The 15,743-nt window shown below is 31.1% G+C and overlaps 1 protein-coding gene across 1 annotated transcript; it reads right to left on the bottom strand.

Annotated features, from left to right (window-relative positions):
* Positions 1-2,255: 2,255 nt before the first annotated feature.
* LOC132717737 (alpha-tocopherol transfer protein-like) lies at positions 2,256-15,657 on the bottom strand. The gene is made up of 8 exons (XM_060701291.1): positions 15,426-15,657; positions 11,858-12,007; positions 9,748-9,907; positions 7,975-8,036; positions 6,477-6,685; positions 5,628-5,738; positions 4,314-4,437; positions 2,256-3,946 (listed from the first exon to the last, which is right to left on the bottom strand). Exons 1-8 carry the CDS (start codon positions 15,439-15,441, stop codon positions 3,804-3,806), a joined length of 975 nt encoding a protein of 324 aa, XP_060557274.1. The 5' UTR covers positions 15,442-15,657; the 3' UTR covers positions 2,256-3,803.
* Positions 15,658-15,743: the final 86 nt, after the last annotated feature.

Below are 15,743 nucleotides of genomic sequence, written 5' to 3'. Positions count from 1 at the left end.
TTGAAAAATCCTCTTCGGTGATTGGCTTAAAAAAATTGGCGATCACTAAATCTTAATAGAACAGACTTTTCAAATTTTCAGGTTACAAATCTTAATAGAACAGATTTTATATAAACTGGACGTTTTATTTCATAAAACGCAAGTGGGCGGAGCTGAGTTTCGAAGAGCGCTAAAGTGCAATATATATATTATATATATATATATATATTATATATTATAAAACGCAAGTGGGCGGAGCACTAAGCCGGTTAGAGTGCATATTGGATGTTCTTCGTAAATAAGAAAGCTACAGTCGCTTCGCAAGCTCCGCTCCTTTTCAGCTTTCTTATTTACGAAGAACACCCAATATGCACTCTAACCTATACTTGAAACCTGAAAATTTGAAAAATCCTCGTCGGTGATTGGCTTAAAAAAAATGGCGAGCACTAATATGCTCTACTATGTGCCCCTCATAGTTTCTGTGGTTTATTTAAAATAAAACAGTGTTAACCCAGCTGAATATTTGTAAAATGGAACTGAGCCTGGCCCGACTGCACGGGTGTGTATGCTAATCTGGACCAGGCTCATCACTTTCGGTTCAAACAGTGTAGAGGTTAATTGATGTCTTATAACATGTAACGATATCGTCTACTGAAAATAATTGTTATTCACCAGTAGTTTGATAAGATAGTGATATACAGTGTACATATCTCTTTGGAATTCGTGTTTCATTCGTGGTTTAAAACTATGATCATACTTGTGTCAAATAGGATTAGGATTTTGTTGCCCCGTACTTCACTTCAGTGTTGTTATATTTATCTGGTCCTTCGGGATCGTTGATGCCAGCACTATTAAGTGTTGATTATTGAGTACCGCTCAATGCGGTGCTAGGGGGCGTGAGGGATGTTCCACTTATTCATTATTCTTCATGTACAGACTCAATCAAACCAAATCAAGTAAACCATATTTTGTTTTGAATATAAGTTGTTATCAGCATAGAAATATTTGATGATATGCATTCCTAGATCCACTGGTATTAGGCTTCGGGTTTTTCTATTGACATAAGTATACCTTGTTAATAACACGGCATGTTTACTCCCATTTCTATAAATAGTTACGTTGGAATTTTTCAACGTTACGATCATTCTTTGGAGATCAAATAAAATATTTTCATGCCGCAAGTTTTAAACACGGACATAAAGTTGTTGTTTTGTTCTGTTTATATGATGTTTTAACAAGCAATCAACATTTACCTCATCTCATTTCACATGCAAGTATTCTTTATAACTATTTCGTTGTGTTTTCTCTCTCATTATTATAGCATTTATTATTAACTATAGACTGTAAAAAAAAACAATTATCATTAGATATTTTAAGGTACCAAGGCTTGCCATTTGCCACTCACCCGTGGGATCAAGTCTTATCAGGGACTTGGAATTCTTTTATATGATGAACATATCCAGCTAGGTTATTGAAGATCGGTTGTTCTGCTCAAATGTCCGTTTGTGTCTGAAGTAATGCACGAAGGAGCACATGAGGTCTTCCTTCAACAGGAAGGATGCAAAGTTGCCTAATTACCTTTAAAATGTTGATATGGCTTAAAACCCAACAACACTAGAAAAAATAACTTGTACTTATTTTAACAAATATTCTATTTTTATTTTTTCAGAACTATGTCTTTTAGACGATTTTCCTTTTTCCTATACATGCTTTGTCCGTTCAGCGTTCAAGTTGGAACCAAAAATGTCACGTGCCCTGCCTCATGCGAATGCGACACTTTCTTTGGAAAAAAGGAAGTAGGTTGTGCTAACCTCACCGATGTTCCGTCAAATATTCCCGAGGACACCAATTGGCTAGATTTAAGTGGGTGTAATATATCCCACATTCATATTCAGCCGCTGGAAAAGCTCTTCAAATTACAAGTCTTCACCTTTCAGGAAATAAATACAAATTATGAGAATTACAATCTTACAGCCTTGGACTTGCCACTTCTTAATGAAATAGTCGTCGAAGGCGGCGTTTCTACTTCTATCCCACAGCTGTTACCATCTTATATTGGTGAGCTTAGTGTAGCATATAACAATCTAGGAACACTAAAGTCTGGAAGTTTTAAGAACTACGCAAACTTAGAAACGTTATTATTGTGGAACTGCATGTTAACGAAATTAGAAGCGGGTGTGTTTGATGATATTCAGTAGTAGTGTAGTTGATAACGGTGCATTTAGAAAAACTGTTGTCTTGACATGATTTCAAACTAGATTAATAAACATCCGCAGATGTATTCATATGACGGTTATAATGAAATCATCATTTTATTACATTTTGAGTATGTACCATTTAATTCTAGCAAAATTTATATCAATTTTAGTTTTTATTGCACAGTGAAAATTTAAACATGATCATTTGATCAATCTTTTCTAAGTGAACACAGGGCCGTCTAAACTATGCATTTTCATATCAATTATTAAATAAATTATTGGTTCTTCCGCATTTCTGCATGAAGCAGAACAATCACTTTTACATATTATTTTCAGATTAACCATTTGGAGGACTTTACGTTCGCAGGGTTAACTTCACCTTTAGAACTGGATTTGTCATATAACTGGATAACAGCCATTGCCAAAGATGCATTCAAACCATTACAATCAAGCAAGATTGACCTCAGTTTTAATAAGTTACAAATTCTTCAAGCTGAGGTTTTCTCTCATCTTACAAGCAGAGCTAATGTTAATCTAGGTGGCAACTTGTGGAATTGTGATTGTCACCTAAGGTGGTTGAGAGAAGCACTGGACAATGCCACTTATACCATTGAGCTTCCGTACACTCTCAAATGTGCTACACCAGTCAAGCTCGCAGGAAAAACTTTCATTGATCTTAAACCAAGCGATTTTGTGTGTATGTAGGACAAAATTTCATTATTCAAATAGATATTTTATATGTCAAATTTGAGCAGACTTATATGTAAAATGCTTAATCAGATAAAAATTATATACTAGACACACAGATGAGAAAACCTTGTTCAATATTTTATATGCCATTTATATTTTTACGTTTTCCCGTCAAAGAAAAAAAGAGGCAAAAATATTCCCTATTCCTGAGCCATAATTTAAATGTGTAATACGTTACTACAATTTACATGTTTTAAACACCGTAAATTGTTATATAGGCAAAACAACATTGAAAATATAATCATGTTATTGTTAAAACCGAGTACACCGCTTTACGAATACAATACAATATTTTGAGAAATACTTGCTCCTGGTTTGCAATTACAAATAATAGAACTTAAAGTACTGAAGGAAAGAAATTCGAAATTTTGAAAGATAGTTTGATTTTCAATACTTTGTTCGAAAAAAATCTCGACGTTAACAAGTTCATGTGAGCAGCATGTGGTTTTTTTAAGAAACATGATTTTATTCTCCGAATAATTGTCTATAAAATTGAATCTAGACATTATATTGACATCAAGGAAACAGACAGTGGATGATTTTACTGACCTGATTGGATATACTTGTGGAAAAAATCTCCGGATTGCACGTACTTTAGCTAAAACATTATGAATTCAATATCAATACACTATTTTAACAAAATCATACAATTAACAAATGTTTGACCGACTTAAACATAGCATAATCAACATGAGAAAATAAGATAAAGTAAGTCATTGTTTAAGAAAGGTCTTTTTCCCAAACAAAAATGAATAAAATAAATGTAGTGATCACAAGCTAAGATTCAGCTAATTAATAGTAAATTACATAATGTTTGATTGACACACCTTTCTGTAGGCGAAAGATATATTTGAAAAACTACACAATTATATGAATTTATTCAGTATGAAGTTTACGGAATGATTCCGTCGGTGGATTATCTTTTTTCCTTCTAGACAAATCTACACCATATTCATCACTTGACAAGTTCTGAATATAGCTTCTAAATTCTGGTGTCATCATATCAGCTATCATATCATCTGCAATGAAAACAAAAATAATAGTATTTATATGTATATAAACATAAAATATACATATAGAGTATCTGTCACTTAAAGTAATTAGATATGCATATACGTGTCTACCGTTTTAATGGAAAAAACTGATCATTTGTAGGAAAATAAAACGTTGCCCTGCAACTCATTTTTGTAATTTGTTTTTAAGGGTTTAAATAATAACGTATTTTTTTTCTTATAATCGTTAGGCGTATTTCAAAATACTTCTAACAGTGACAACTCTCTACATCTATTTCAGAACCAAACTATGAAAAAATATTCATAAACTAACAAATAACGTATTGTTCGTGTATAATTAACAAATATTTTCTGGTATGATTTCTTCTTTTACCTATTACAGTTTGTAGAGATCCAGCACTTGGGCCTTTATAATCATCTGGTAGATATTCAGTTGGTAGCAACGACTTGTCAATATCTTTATAAACACTGACCATACTGTTACCATGAAGCTTCATCTTAAACAACACATAATTTATATCAGAAAATGTTTGAGTAGCTAAAGGCATCGATCCAAAAATTAATGTATGATATGGAAATCAAGATTTGGTTAATATAACAATTGAAAACACGAAACGCAAGAAAGACATATCAATTGTGGCATTCCTTGTACCATCGTAGTAAAGGATCTCAACAAAATGGATTGCAATATTATTTTGGTCGGTGCTACGGTGGTGAGAGATGTCACTCACCTTTCTTCGTTTCTTATAAATACGTTGAATCAAATCTGTGAGTTTACTACTAGCATTTTATTTTGTTTTCATTATGTTCGTGAGATCTACTCTTTCCTGAATATTGATCTTTCCTGAATATTGATCACTTTTTACGTAAACTATTTCATTAACCAAAATGCCAAAGCTACTCTCTCCCTATCATTGTACGTTTATTTACATAATCTAAATCGTTTTTGTTTTTGCTTTTTACTTTGTTTCTGGCATCATTTGAATTCTAATAGATCTATAACGGGTATGCTTTGTATTCTCTAGATTGTAAAATAGACACACCTGAAATTACGTTTATCATAAAAATTTCTATGGAGATGTGGTTTACCCTCATGTACAGACTCAATCAAACCGAGTCTGCAATTTGCATGTAATTTTATTGTGATTAATGCTTCCGAGGGATCACTTTGTTTCCAGATTTTTATACTTCACAACAGCAGGTTTTAAGTGTTACTTGGCAGCTATATAAAGTTACAAAGTACCTCACTTCAGTGGTGTTAAATTTATCTGAGTCGTTACCACAGATTGTTTCCAATATTGTATTGTGTCCGTCACATTATCTCTCATAAACAGGTGCAATCAAACAGACTCTGCAATTTTCACTTTTAGAATTTGAGCCGCGTCACGACAAAACCAACATAATGGGTTTGCGACCAGCATGGATCCAGACCAGCCTGCGCATCCGCGCAGTCTGATCAGGATCCATGCTGTTCGCTTACCAACCCTATTACAAGTACAGAAACTGATAGCGAACAGCATGGATCCTGATCAGACTGGGGGATGCGTAGGCTGGTCTTGATCCATGCTGGTCGCAAACGCACTATGTTGGTTTTGTCGTGACGTGGCTCAATTGTTTTCATTACTCTCGGTGGATCTCCTCATTTCTAGACTTTAAGTTTGATCAAAATGAGTAAAACAAAACCTACCCGTTGATTCATTTTCTCTGTCATTAAAGGTTTAACAATTGGAAAAATGGCGTCGAAGAATGTTGGCTCTTTGTAAACATTTATTCTCTTTACCCTGATTGGTTGTGCACGCTGAAGCATAAATTGTATAATAAACCATTTTTTTAGCACAGAATTGAAATCAAATAAGGTGTTGTCAGCAACATTTTTTATTTAATTGCTTTTAAAATGAAATTAGAGAGATAACTAAGAAGTGGGATGGCGATCCTCAGTTCCGAAGGATATGCATATATATTACAGTCTTTGCTATTTAGATAATATACATCTATAGTATGATGGAGGACATTTCCTTATAAACACAATAATACATATAACCTTATTAGTTTAAACAATATTTATTTGTAATCTACACATTAATATTATAAGGTTCATAAAATAAAATAAAATTTAAGGATTGAGTAGGAAGTTTAAAAAGCTTTTTTGAAAACTCTCTATGTAATCAGTATTAAACATATTTCAAATAAATGGTATCAACATATTCAATATATAAACTAATCTATACATATCATATCGATTTGTGCTTGCTTTTTTCGTATACTTATTTGTAATAAGTATTCCTTAAATAAATTCAAGATTCGTAACCGCATAAGTTTGAGGTATAAGCACGAATTCAAACTTATTTTTCTTTGCTTTATAACTTTATTGGTCCGTCTAGGTCTAAAAGATCAAAAGGAAGCCTTATGACACATGAGCTTCTACATTATTATAGTCCTACAAATTTGTGCAAGTGAAACTAATGGATTTACTTATTAATATGTTCAAACTATTCAATTTAATTACATATCAATCTACTGATAACAGAATTACTACCTGATACATTTTTGCAAGATTTTTGCCATTTTCTCCAGTAAATATTGTTGTCGCAGTGCTCCAAGATAGATCAGTACTATCAAAGAACACTTGAACTCCGTTCACTTGTACATTCTCGTCCATGCTTATCCAGTCATGTACTAACACTAACGCTCGAAACACGTTTTGTAAACCCCACGTCTTTTTGGCGTCATTGACGTCAATAATTGCTGAAATAAGAAAAGGGGGGATAATGCGATGATAACTACAGTAGCAGCAGTAACACTTCGGGACCGGAACATTGAATGTAATGAAAACAAAAATACAAAATATGGATAAAACTTGCAATCACGGTCGGATGAAATCTGTTCATGAGAGATGACGAAAGCTTCAACATATCTCAAACCCATTAACACCAGTCCCGTTTACGTTGTATTCAGTCCTCAGAATTAAAGGAATTGGAATCAGTGCGCCCGGTGAATTGTATAAAACTGTGAAGTAAGGATCAAAATTTTTACAATAACCCCAAAACACTTAACACCTGCTGTTTTGATAACGAAAAATTTGGAAAATGGGAGATGACTCTAGACCACTTCAATTCATGTGTAAATGTTTATAGCAGTATATAGAAAGACAATCATATACTTTCCATCCCGACATAATACAGTCAGGTTTTATTATCTCAGACAATGGCAAATTATAAATAAAAAAGAATACTTTGAATTAGAACAAAAAGAAACAACAATAAATAACACACAAAATATTACCTTCACAAAATATGTTATAACTGGACAGTCCACACACTGCACATACATTTTTTCAGATGAATATTTCGGTACCAATGTTTGGGTCAATTTTACTGGCGGATGTACTTTCAATAGTCAACTTTGTTTGGGATTTTGGGGATTTTTCCCCATAATTTGTGTACGATAGAAATAGGATCTCAAAAATATATAAAACCTGTCGGCTATTATAATTACGATGAATAGTTTCGGAAAAAATAGGCAGGCCTTAATTATAAAATAAAATAAATATGATGAAGCATTATTGAAATATAATATTTGCGTTGAAATTGTTATATATTCTAAAAGAACGAAGAAGAAGTTATGGATGCAATCCAATAAATGAGACTAAAGAGGGGTGAAGGCCTAGTGGTTAAGGTGTCTGCCTCTCAAACCAGGGATCATTGATTCGAGTCCTAATTAATCGGGTCACAGCCATGCGTCTTTATATGACAGCGGTACATGTAAGTTCAAGGAAGTAAACTCAAAAGTAATTAATATAATTTGCAAGACCTTGTTTTGCAATCGAGCTTAAATAAATAGCTTAACCTTAGCAACAATACGTTGTCGGAACTGAAAGCAATGATCAATGATTATAAAGATCTCAAAGATACAAAAATATATCTAAACATGCAAATACATGTATGTAAACCTGAGTACACGTGAATATGAGATGGCGGGGGAATGGGAACAGTGGTGTAATGGCCAAATAAAAGACATAAGCAAATTTCTTTTACCAGTTCTGTCAATTAGAACCCGTCGACCTTCACTGTCATATCGCTTAGGGCACAGCATTACCCTGTAAATATAAGATAAATGTAATTAAAATTGTAAAAAGTAATTTCTAAGATGCATCTCTTTATACATCTGTCAAAAAAGAGATTTGCACACTTGAAACTCAATTATAATAAAGTATTACAAATATTCAAGAAATCATAATTGATACAATAACAACAACTACTATTTAAGTAGTAGTTGCTATTATGACTCTATCAAACAATTTCAAACATTCACGTCATGACATGTATGCAACAAAGGAAAAAGGAACACGTGTTTGTATTTATTTTAGTTAAAATCATCTTCAAAAATAAACAAAAAAAGATTAAAAACAATAGTGGGGGTCCCAATACAAGACTTTCATTTGTCCAAATCCTTTAATGCAAACAATTTCAGAAATAAATACGAATTCCTCTGAAGAAAGGCAAAATGTTTTAATATATAGATTTTGATGTTTAACCTACGATCGAAGAAAGCAATGTTGAAAGTAAAATAATTTGTCATAAAAGTAGCAAAACGTGTTATTTTGTTTTCCATCTAAATACTTAATTACTATATTTTTACTAATTGCCCAAAAAGAAAAAGTAGCTAAATATGGTTCAGGTAACCGTTTTTCTTCTATAGCAAAATATGTAATTTGTAATGTATTGATGATCTATTTATAATGTATTGATGATCTAGATGATCTATTTATAATGTATTGATGATCTATTTATAATGTATTGATGATCTATTTATAATGTATTGATGATCTATTTATAATGTATTGATGATCTATTTATAATGTATTGATGATCTATTTATAATGTATTGATGATCTATTTATAATCTATTGATTGATCTATTTATAATGTATTGATGATCTATTTATAATGTATTGATGATCTATTTATAATGTATTGATGATCTATTTATAATGTATTTATAATGATTAGATCTATTTATAATGTATTGATGATCTATTTATAACGTATTGATGATCTATTTATAAAGTATTGATGATCTATTTATAATGTATTGATGATCTATTTATAATGTATTGATGATCTATCTATAATGTATTGATGATCTATTTATAATGTATTGATGATCTATTTATAATGTATTGATGATCTATCTATAATGTATTGATGATCTATTTATAATGTATTGATGATCTATTTATAATGTATTGATGATCTATTTATAATGTATTGATGATCGAATAGAGTATCATTGATGTTTATCACTATAGGGAAGTTAAGTTTAATATGAAATAATTTTGTTATTAAAGGCCCATTATGCCTCAGAAATGGTTTTAATTTTATTTCTTAAAAGATTTTTATTTTTGGAGGCCTGTTATAATTTCGAAAATGTTTCTCAATGGGCAATCACCTTAACCATGTTTTGCTTCTGTTGCTTTTTGGCAATCAGTATTGTTTAACTGATTCAGAATTTCGTATGGTGACCAAAATACTATGTTGTTTACATTTTACTACATTTGTGACAAATTATTTCACATTCAGTGCTACTTTCTTCATGTTATAGGCATGTAGCACGCTCTAAAACCATTCGTTAAAGGTAATTAAATTAAATCTTTGCCCTTTCTAAGACGGAAACATTTATGTGTTTCTGAAGTATAATGTGCCTTTAAAGAAGCAAAATTTATAATTCGTAATTTGGTTTTGTAGACGCTTAATTGCATGATGTATATAATGGGAAAGTTATAAGATGTTAGTATATTTATTTCATACCCTGATTTTAGAATTTCTTGCAAATTTTTCTCTCCAGGATCTACGTTCTTACACCAGTCTGGAAATTTTGTCCTAACTGTCCAATAATTTTCTAATGTTTCACGTGCACCTAATTGGCTGTACTTTCTTGTTCGTAGAAATCTTAACAAGAAACTAAAATCTGAAAACAAAATATTCAATGTTTTATTTTTTTATTAAATCATTAAAACCAACAAATACAGAAAAATGATTACTCAGTAAGGTTTAGTTTGATATTTTCTTCTAGAAATTCACATTTTATATGCTCTCCTCCGCCAATATATCAATTATTGAAGTTTTCGTCTACATATTATTGGTAAACATATTTATTTTTGTTTGCATTGTTTGGTTTTACGGCGCATCAACACAATTTAGGTCATATGGCGCCGAAACAGGGAAGATGTTTTCGCTAACCTCAGGTGATACAAACTTAAAGCAACACTAGGGGGTCAAAACCACCTCCACCCCCTCTGGAGCTTAGAGATTCACAGACTCCAGTAATTCAAACCCATTAAGTTGCCGAATATGTGCTTTTATCATAGATGAAATTCGGGTGGCTGGCAATTATGGTTGTCTCACCCGCTTAAAGACAACCTCAGCCAAGAAGTGGATAACCTTCTAAGACTGTGCTTGAATTAGCTTAAAGACTGCTGCAGTGTTTCCAAACATCAGAATTTATTTTGTCATAGTGTATCATTGAACATTATAAAAACATTGTAGGTTGTCCTATTTTATTGTTTTATTGGTATTGATTTACTATTAAAATACCACATCTGTTGCAGCTAACACGCTCCAGTTCACTTTGTGACTCGCAAACCGGATCAATCAGCGTTCATTAATTTTATCTTTTTGTAAAATCACGCTTCAAGCGCCGTTCCATCTCTATATTTTTCTCCTCAGTGAATAATACATGTATATGTTCATACTGCCATATCTATTTCTATCAATTTTCAGTCAAATGGAAGGAAACATGGCATTCACTATATTTGGGTATTTGACCTCTCAACAAGCAAAGTGAAAATGCATAAAACATGAAAATCTATATAAAAAATAAGAATGAAAACCACAGAAAACAATACGCTTTAAATACGTCCTGCGTTGAAGTAATTCCGTGCTGGTTTATTTTTGCTTTATTTTACAGTGGTTGAGACTAAGTACTGGAAAAAAAAACATCATTTTTTCGTGCATCTTACTTTTTTCGCCCCTCAAAAAATTCTCAATACATGTCACTACTTTATTCACCATGCTCATTACTATTAAATGTACCTTAGTCATACACCAATAAATACAATTTATTGTTAGGGCTATATATATGTAAATAAATATGCATTTTTACTAAATTTATTCTCAAATTATGATTTTATATGTCTTCAGAAATAGGCTATGCTAGTGCTCGGACGCCCCAAGTGACACACGAATTACTAGCCGCAAAAAAACTTTATTCAACATTACAAGGTATTAAAACTTACGAAGCATTGCAACTGATTAATTGATAAATCAAAGCATATGCCACAAAAATGTCGAAATAATTGTAAATAATGAACAATGTACTCAAAGGATATCAGTTTATTTAATTATGTAACCTATATCTCCTGTAACTCTCTGGCTTAGTGACGTGACTAGTTTCACTTCACCTCGTCGTCATGGGTACCTATTAGTATTTATAAATTATCAACAGCATCTACAAATTTCCGGAGAACAAAGTCTATCTTGATAAACTCTCGTCAATTATAAATGAAGTTATGTTTTCGCTTAAATTAGTGGAAGAGCTGACTTTGCATAATGGGGATATATATAATTTACTAAGTTCATAAATTCTTTACCAATTGCTTTTATTTTAAAAGAGTTTCTTTTGGCAATTGTCGAATTTATCTTATGTATTTGTAGTGGGCAAATATTAATGAAATTGAGACAAGTTACTTTACTGTAAATAAGTTTCGGAAATTGCTTTTCAATTTTCCTTGAGCATATAGCAGTACTACTTATAGCAATGAATCAATAAAGTGGCGTTGGAAAACAACGGACATATTATGTTATCGTATTGCAATGCTTCATTTGGTTAAAATATGCCTAAAAAAATTCATTGACCGACCTGTAGGTGTTTTTAACCAGTCTTGCTCTTGTATCCATTGTCTAAAGGTTTGGACAGCTATCGCCCTGTCAGTATCGTTCCGCTCTTGGAGTTCTTCTTTTGCCTTTCTTTTACTTTTCTCATCAAGTTTGCTGACGAACTTAGCATCATCTGAAACAATACACTATATTATTATAAATATATGTCAAATCATCAAGTTGAAGCTGTAAGGAATACCTGACATAATCCAACATTTAAGGGTATGAAAAGGTTTGATTCATATATACTTTTCTATCATATTGTTTGAATTCTTTTTTGTTACCCAAATGAATTTTCAAACTGACATCCAATTGGATATTCATGATATGAAATATACTTGAATTTTATGTGCACTGAACTTTGTGCTTACTGTTGTCTTAAATTTCTCATCAATTAAAAATTATTCTCATTTGTTTTAAGTTTTTACTTTTAATTAAACTATTATTATGAAAAGAAAAATTTTTTATGATTTTTAAAGGGAAAAGGGAAGGGAAATCGTTTTTTATGGGGCTTACTTCATCATGTCTTTTTTTTAAAACTTTAAATTTAAATTTTCTATCGTTGACCCAATTAAAATATATATTTAGAACCTTTCCTTTAATATTTGGGCTTTGTAAAAAATATGCATAAATGAAACCTTTTTTTGTATAAAAGATTGAAATAAAAAAACATTAAAATATTAAATGAAAAACAAGGAGTTTTAAAAGAAAAATTTTATCTTTTTGGGTTGGTCACATGGATTTAAAATTTTTTTTGGAAAAAGTGCGATTTTTCAGCTTTTTTTGTTTGATATTTTAAAGATGTCTTCCGTCCCATGACTTATTTGGGCCCAGGGGGGAAAAACGTGAGTCTTTTATTCCTTATGTCTACTTATGTATGATAATTATCTTGAAAAGTTTAGGCATATACGCGTTTTGGATTTCCCTCTTTTTTTCTTCTTTTTTGTTTGTTTGTTTTGATTTTTGTTCTTTGTTGTTGTTTTCTTGTTGTTGTTGTTTTGTTTTGTTTTTTTTGTGTGTGTGCGTGTGCGTGTGTTGTTTTTTTGTTTCTGTTGTTGCTTTTTATATTTTTGTTTGTTTTTTTTTTTGTTTTTTTTTCCCTTGTTTTTTTTTTACATTTTTGACAAAACAATGTAATAAATACACTGTCTTACGAGGATAAGATGGTGTTAACCATATAATAGGCTGCCTAAAACATCAGAGATAAAGAACAACTAAATACTTGTAATTTTATAATCATTTTGTCTAGACATTATTTGCTAATCATTTTATATCACTACCAATTTGCATTATTTAAATGTGATGCATAAGTTTTTACATACTTCATTGCCGTATATGTGCAGCAAATGTACAGAGACGGATCAAATCATTCACATTACTGAACAGAACAACAAATTTATTCATGACGTTTTTACATAATATTTACAATTATTAATCATAACTATAATCTCAAAATGAGATTGCAACATTTTATAAAATAAACTATAATCTCTTCTAAGAGAATGACCAACATTTAATTTTATATATAACTTCTTATTATAAGTGAAATTTAATATGAAAAAGTAATGTTTTCACAATTTATTTGTTTTATATTTGTTATAGATCTTAAACGCTTATAGACGCTAGGTCTGACAATAAAGTTTTGTTTGTTTTTTTTTTTGTGTTTTTTGTTTTTTTTGTTTTTTTCAATTTTTCCGTTTTAGACGCCTTGTAGGGAATCCGTTTTTTTCTATATTTTAATAAATGTTTTGGCTAAGCACATTATAATATGGATAAATTATATAGAGGATATTTGTTTGTTTGTGTGTAAGATGAAATTTTATTTCATCGAGTGGGCTTTAAAACAGTATTCTCACGAGTGGCGAAGCCACGAGTGAGAATACTGTTTTTAAAGTTCACGAGATGAAATAAAATTACATCTTACACAGACAAACAGACAAATTTTCTTTTTTATTTTATGCTTAAAAAACAAGTTAAAACGATATTTCCATAATTTTAACGTTAATATTAAAACTGTTTCCCCCATTGAGAGCCCCATTTATTCGGAATTTCTCATTAAAAAAAAAGGAAGTCTTGAGCTGAAAAATAAAGTCCGCCAATCAACATTAAATGACGGTGATATTTATTAATTTTATTATTAAAAAATATGAATGATCGCTTGTTTTGATAATAAAAAACAAACAATTCTTGTAGGAGAAAAAGTCCAACCATCCATCCATATTTCTGTTACTTAGTGCGAATTTTATATTAGACCTGGCTTTGTAAATTGTAAGCGGCAGCCATTTTTTAAAAGTTGTGTATTTCATGGGAGGAAAATAATTGTGTAAGATTCAGAGGGATATTTTGGATTTGTTAGTCATACACATTTTTAAAAGAAAGAAAACTTATTTGAGGATTGTAAACAGACAAAAAATAAGTGTTGACAGATGTGAAAAATTCAGAAAAGGAGCTAGGAAAATGGAAAACTTGGAACACTGCTCAAGAACGCTGGGTTGATTTAACTTATTCTTCGAGTTATGGGCTGTCAATGCTTTCAATTTTTCATAAAGCATACGGCAGTTATTGCTCGTAGGATACTTTAATATGCCCAAATGTCATCAAGAGCAGTTTTGCATGGGGAAGGAATGTATTTTTCAAGACTGTCAAAATGAAACAAAAAAACAAAATTTGGTGATTGGAATTTCATGAATTTGAATGAATAAGTTTTCTTTCTTTTTATTTACTTTTTGACATTTTAAGTTATTTATATCAATTTCAGTTTTGCTTTTTCTTTAAACAGCCTGACATTGTCAGAATTGTCAGCAAAAATAAAATTGAGGTACACATGGGGAAAATCTTAAAAAAAGTAGTTTCGTCATTGAAAGAGTGAAAATTATATTTTGATAATTTTCACTGTGAAATTACAAATATAATTTTCATGGATAAATAGTAAAATCCACTGAAAAAGGCATAAAATAAAAATGAAATAATACTCGTCTTCAAAATTACATAAAGTTACAATAAATACAATAAAGTTCATTTCTCGGTAATTTTATTGTTTCAAAATCCACCAGTGCTAATAAGTCAATGATGAGAAGAAACAACAATACAGTACAAGATTATAAATTGTGGACAAAGAATATTGTCAAAAAAGTTTAAATTATTTAAAAACATTAAACATTATTTACGATAATATAAATGAAAATTAATCAGCTTTGATGAATACTTTACTCGAAATTAAAAAAAAAATATACCTGGATGATTAATTTGTAAAACAACCCATTTCAAAAAAGATTGCTTTTTAAGTATTTCTTCTAATCGATTTCATTACAATTTCATTTCATTTATGAAAGTCATCCTTAGTTAATCAAACGTTACCTACACCCTTTCGATAATGTTCTTTCCTTATATGGGATCGCAAACGGACGCAGATGACCGACATTTGTTTAATTAACACTGTAAATGATCCGTTGAATGATGTCGGGAATAACCCAACTCATTTCATCCTCGCACATTGACTTACATAAAATTACCTTTTTACAATTCTTAAAAAATAATAAACAAAAACGTACCTATTTCGACCGCCATGCCTAGCCACTATGTAACTCCAACTTATAAGTGATATAAATAGTTTATGATAAAGGAAAAACACTGAATCACTTAACTAATACTTTATTGAATTAAGGTTATTTACTGAAACGAACAATGCTCACATGAGCCGCGTCACGACAAAACCAACATAGTGCGTTTGCGACCAGCATGGATCCAGACCAGCCTGCGCATCCGCGCAGTCTGATCAGGATCCATGCTGTTCGCCATCAGTTTCTCTACTTGTAATAGGGTTTGGTAAAGCAAACGGCATGGATCCTGATCAGACTGCGCGGATGCGC

Source organism: Ruditapes philippinarum, unplaced genomic scaffold (genome assembly GCF_026571515.1).
Source record: "Ruditapes philippinarum isolate M1 unplaced genomic scaffold, ASM2657151v2 ctg2682_1_1_1_1, whole genome shotgun sequence".
NCBI lineage: Eukaryota > Metazoa > Mollusca > Bivalvia > Venerida > Veneridae > Ruditapes > Ruditapes philippinarum.
Note: the sequence above shows the minus strand (reverse complement) of the source record. Positions and strands in the feature narration are given on the sequence as shown.

Excerpts from the sequence above, each read along its gene's own strand:
- LOC132717737 (XM_060701291.1), bottom strand. Across the intron at positions 8,037-9,747 it reads CAAGAAATTCTAAAATCAGG|GGTAATGCTGTGCCCTAAGC; the intron begins GTATGAAATAAA and ends TTATATTTACAG. Across the intron at positions 5,739-6,476 it reads ATCTTGCAAAAATGTATCAG|CGTGCACAACCAATCAGGGT; the intron begins GTAGTAATTCTG and ends TTTATGCTTCAG.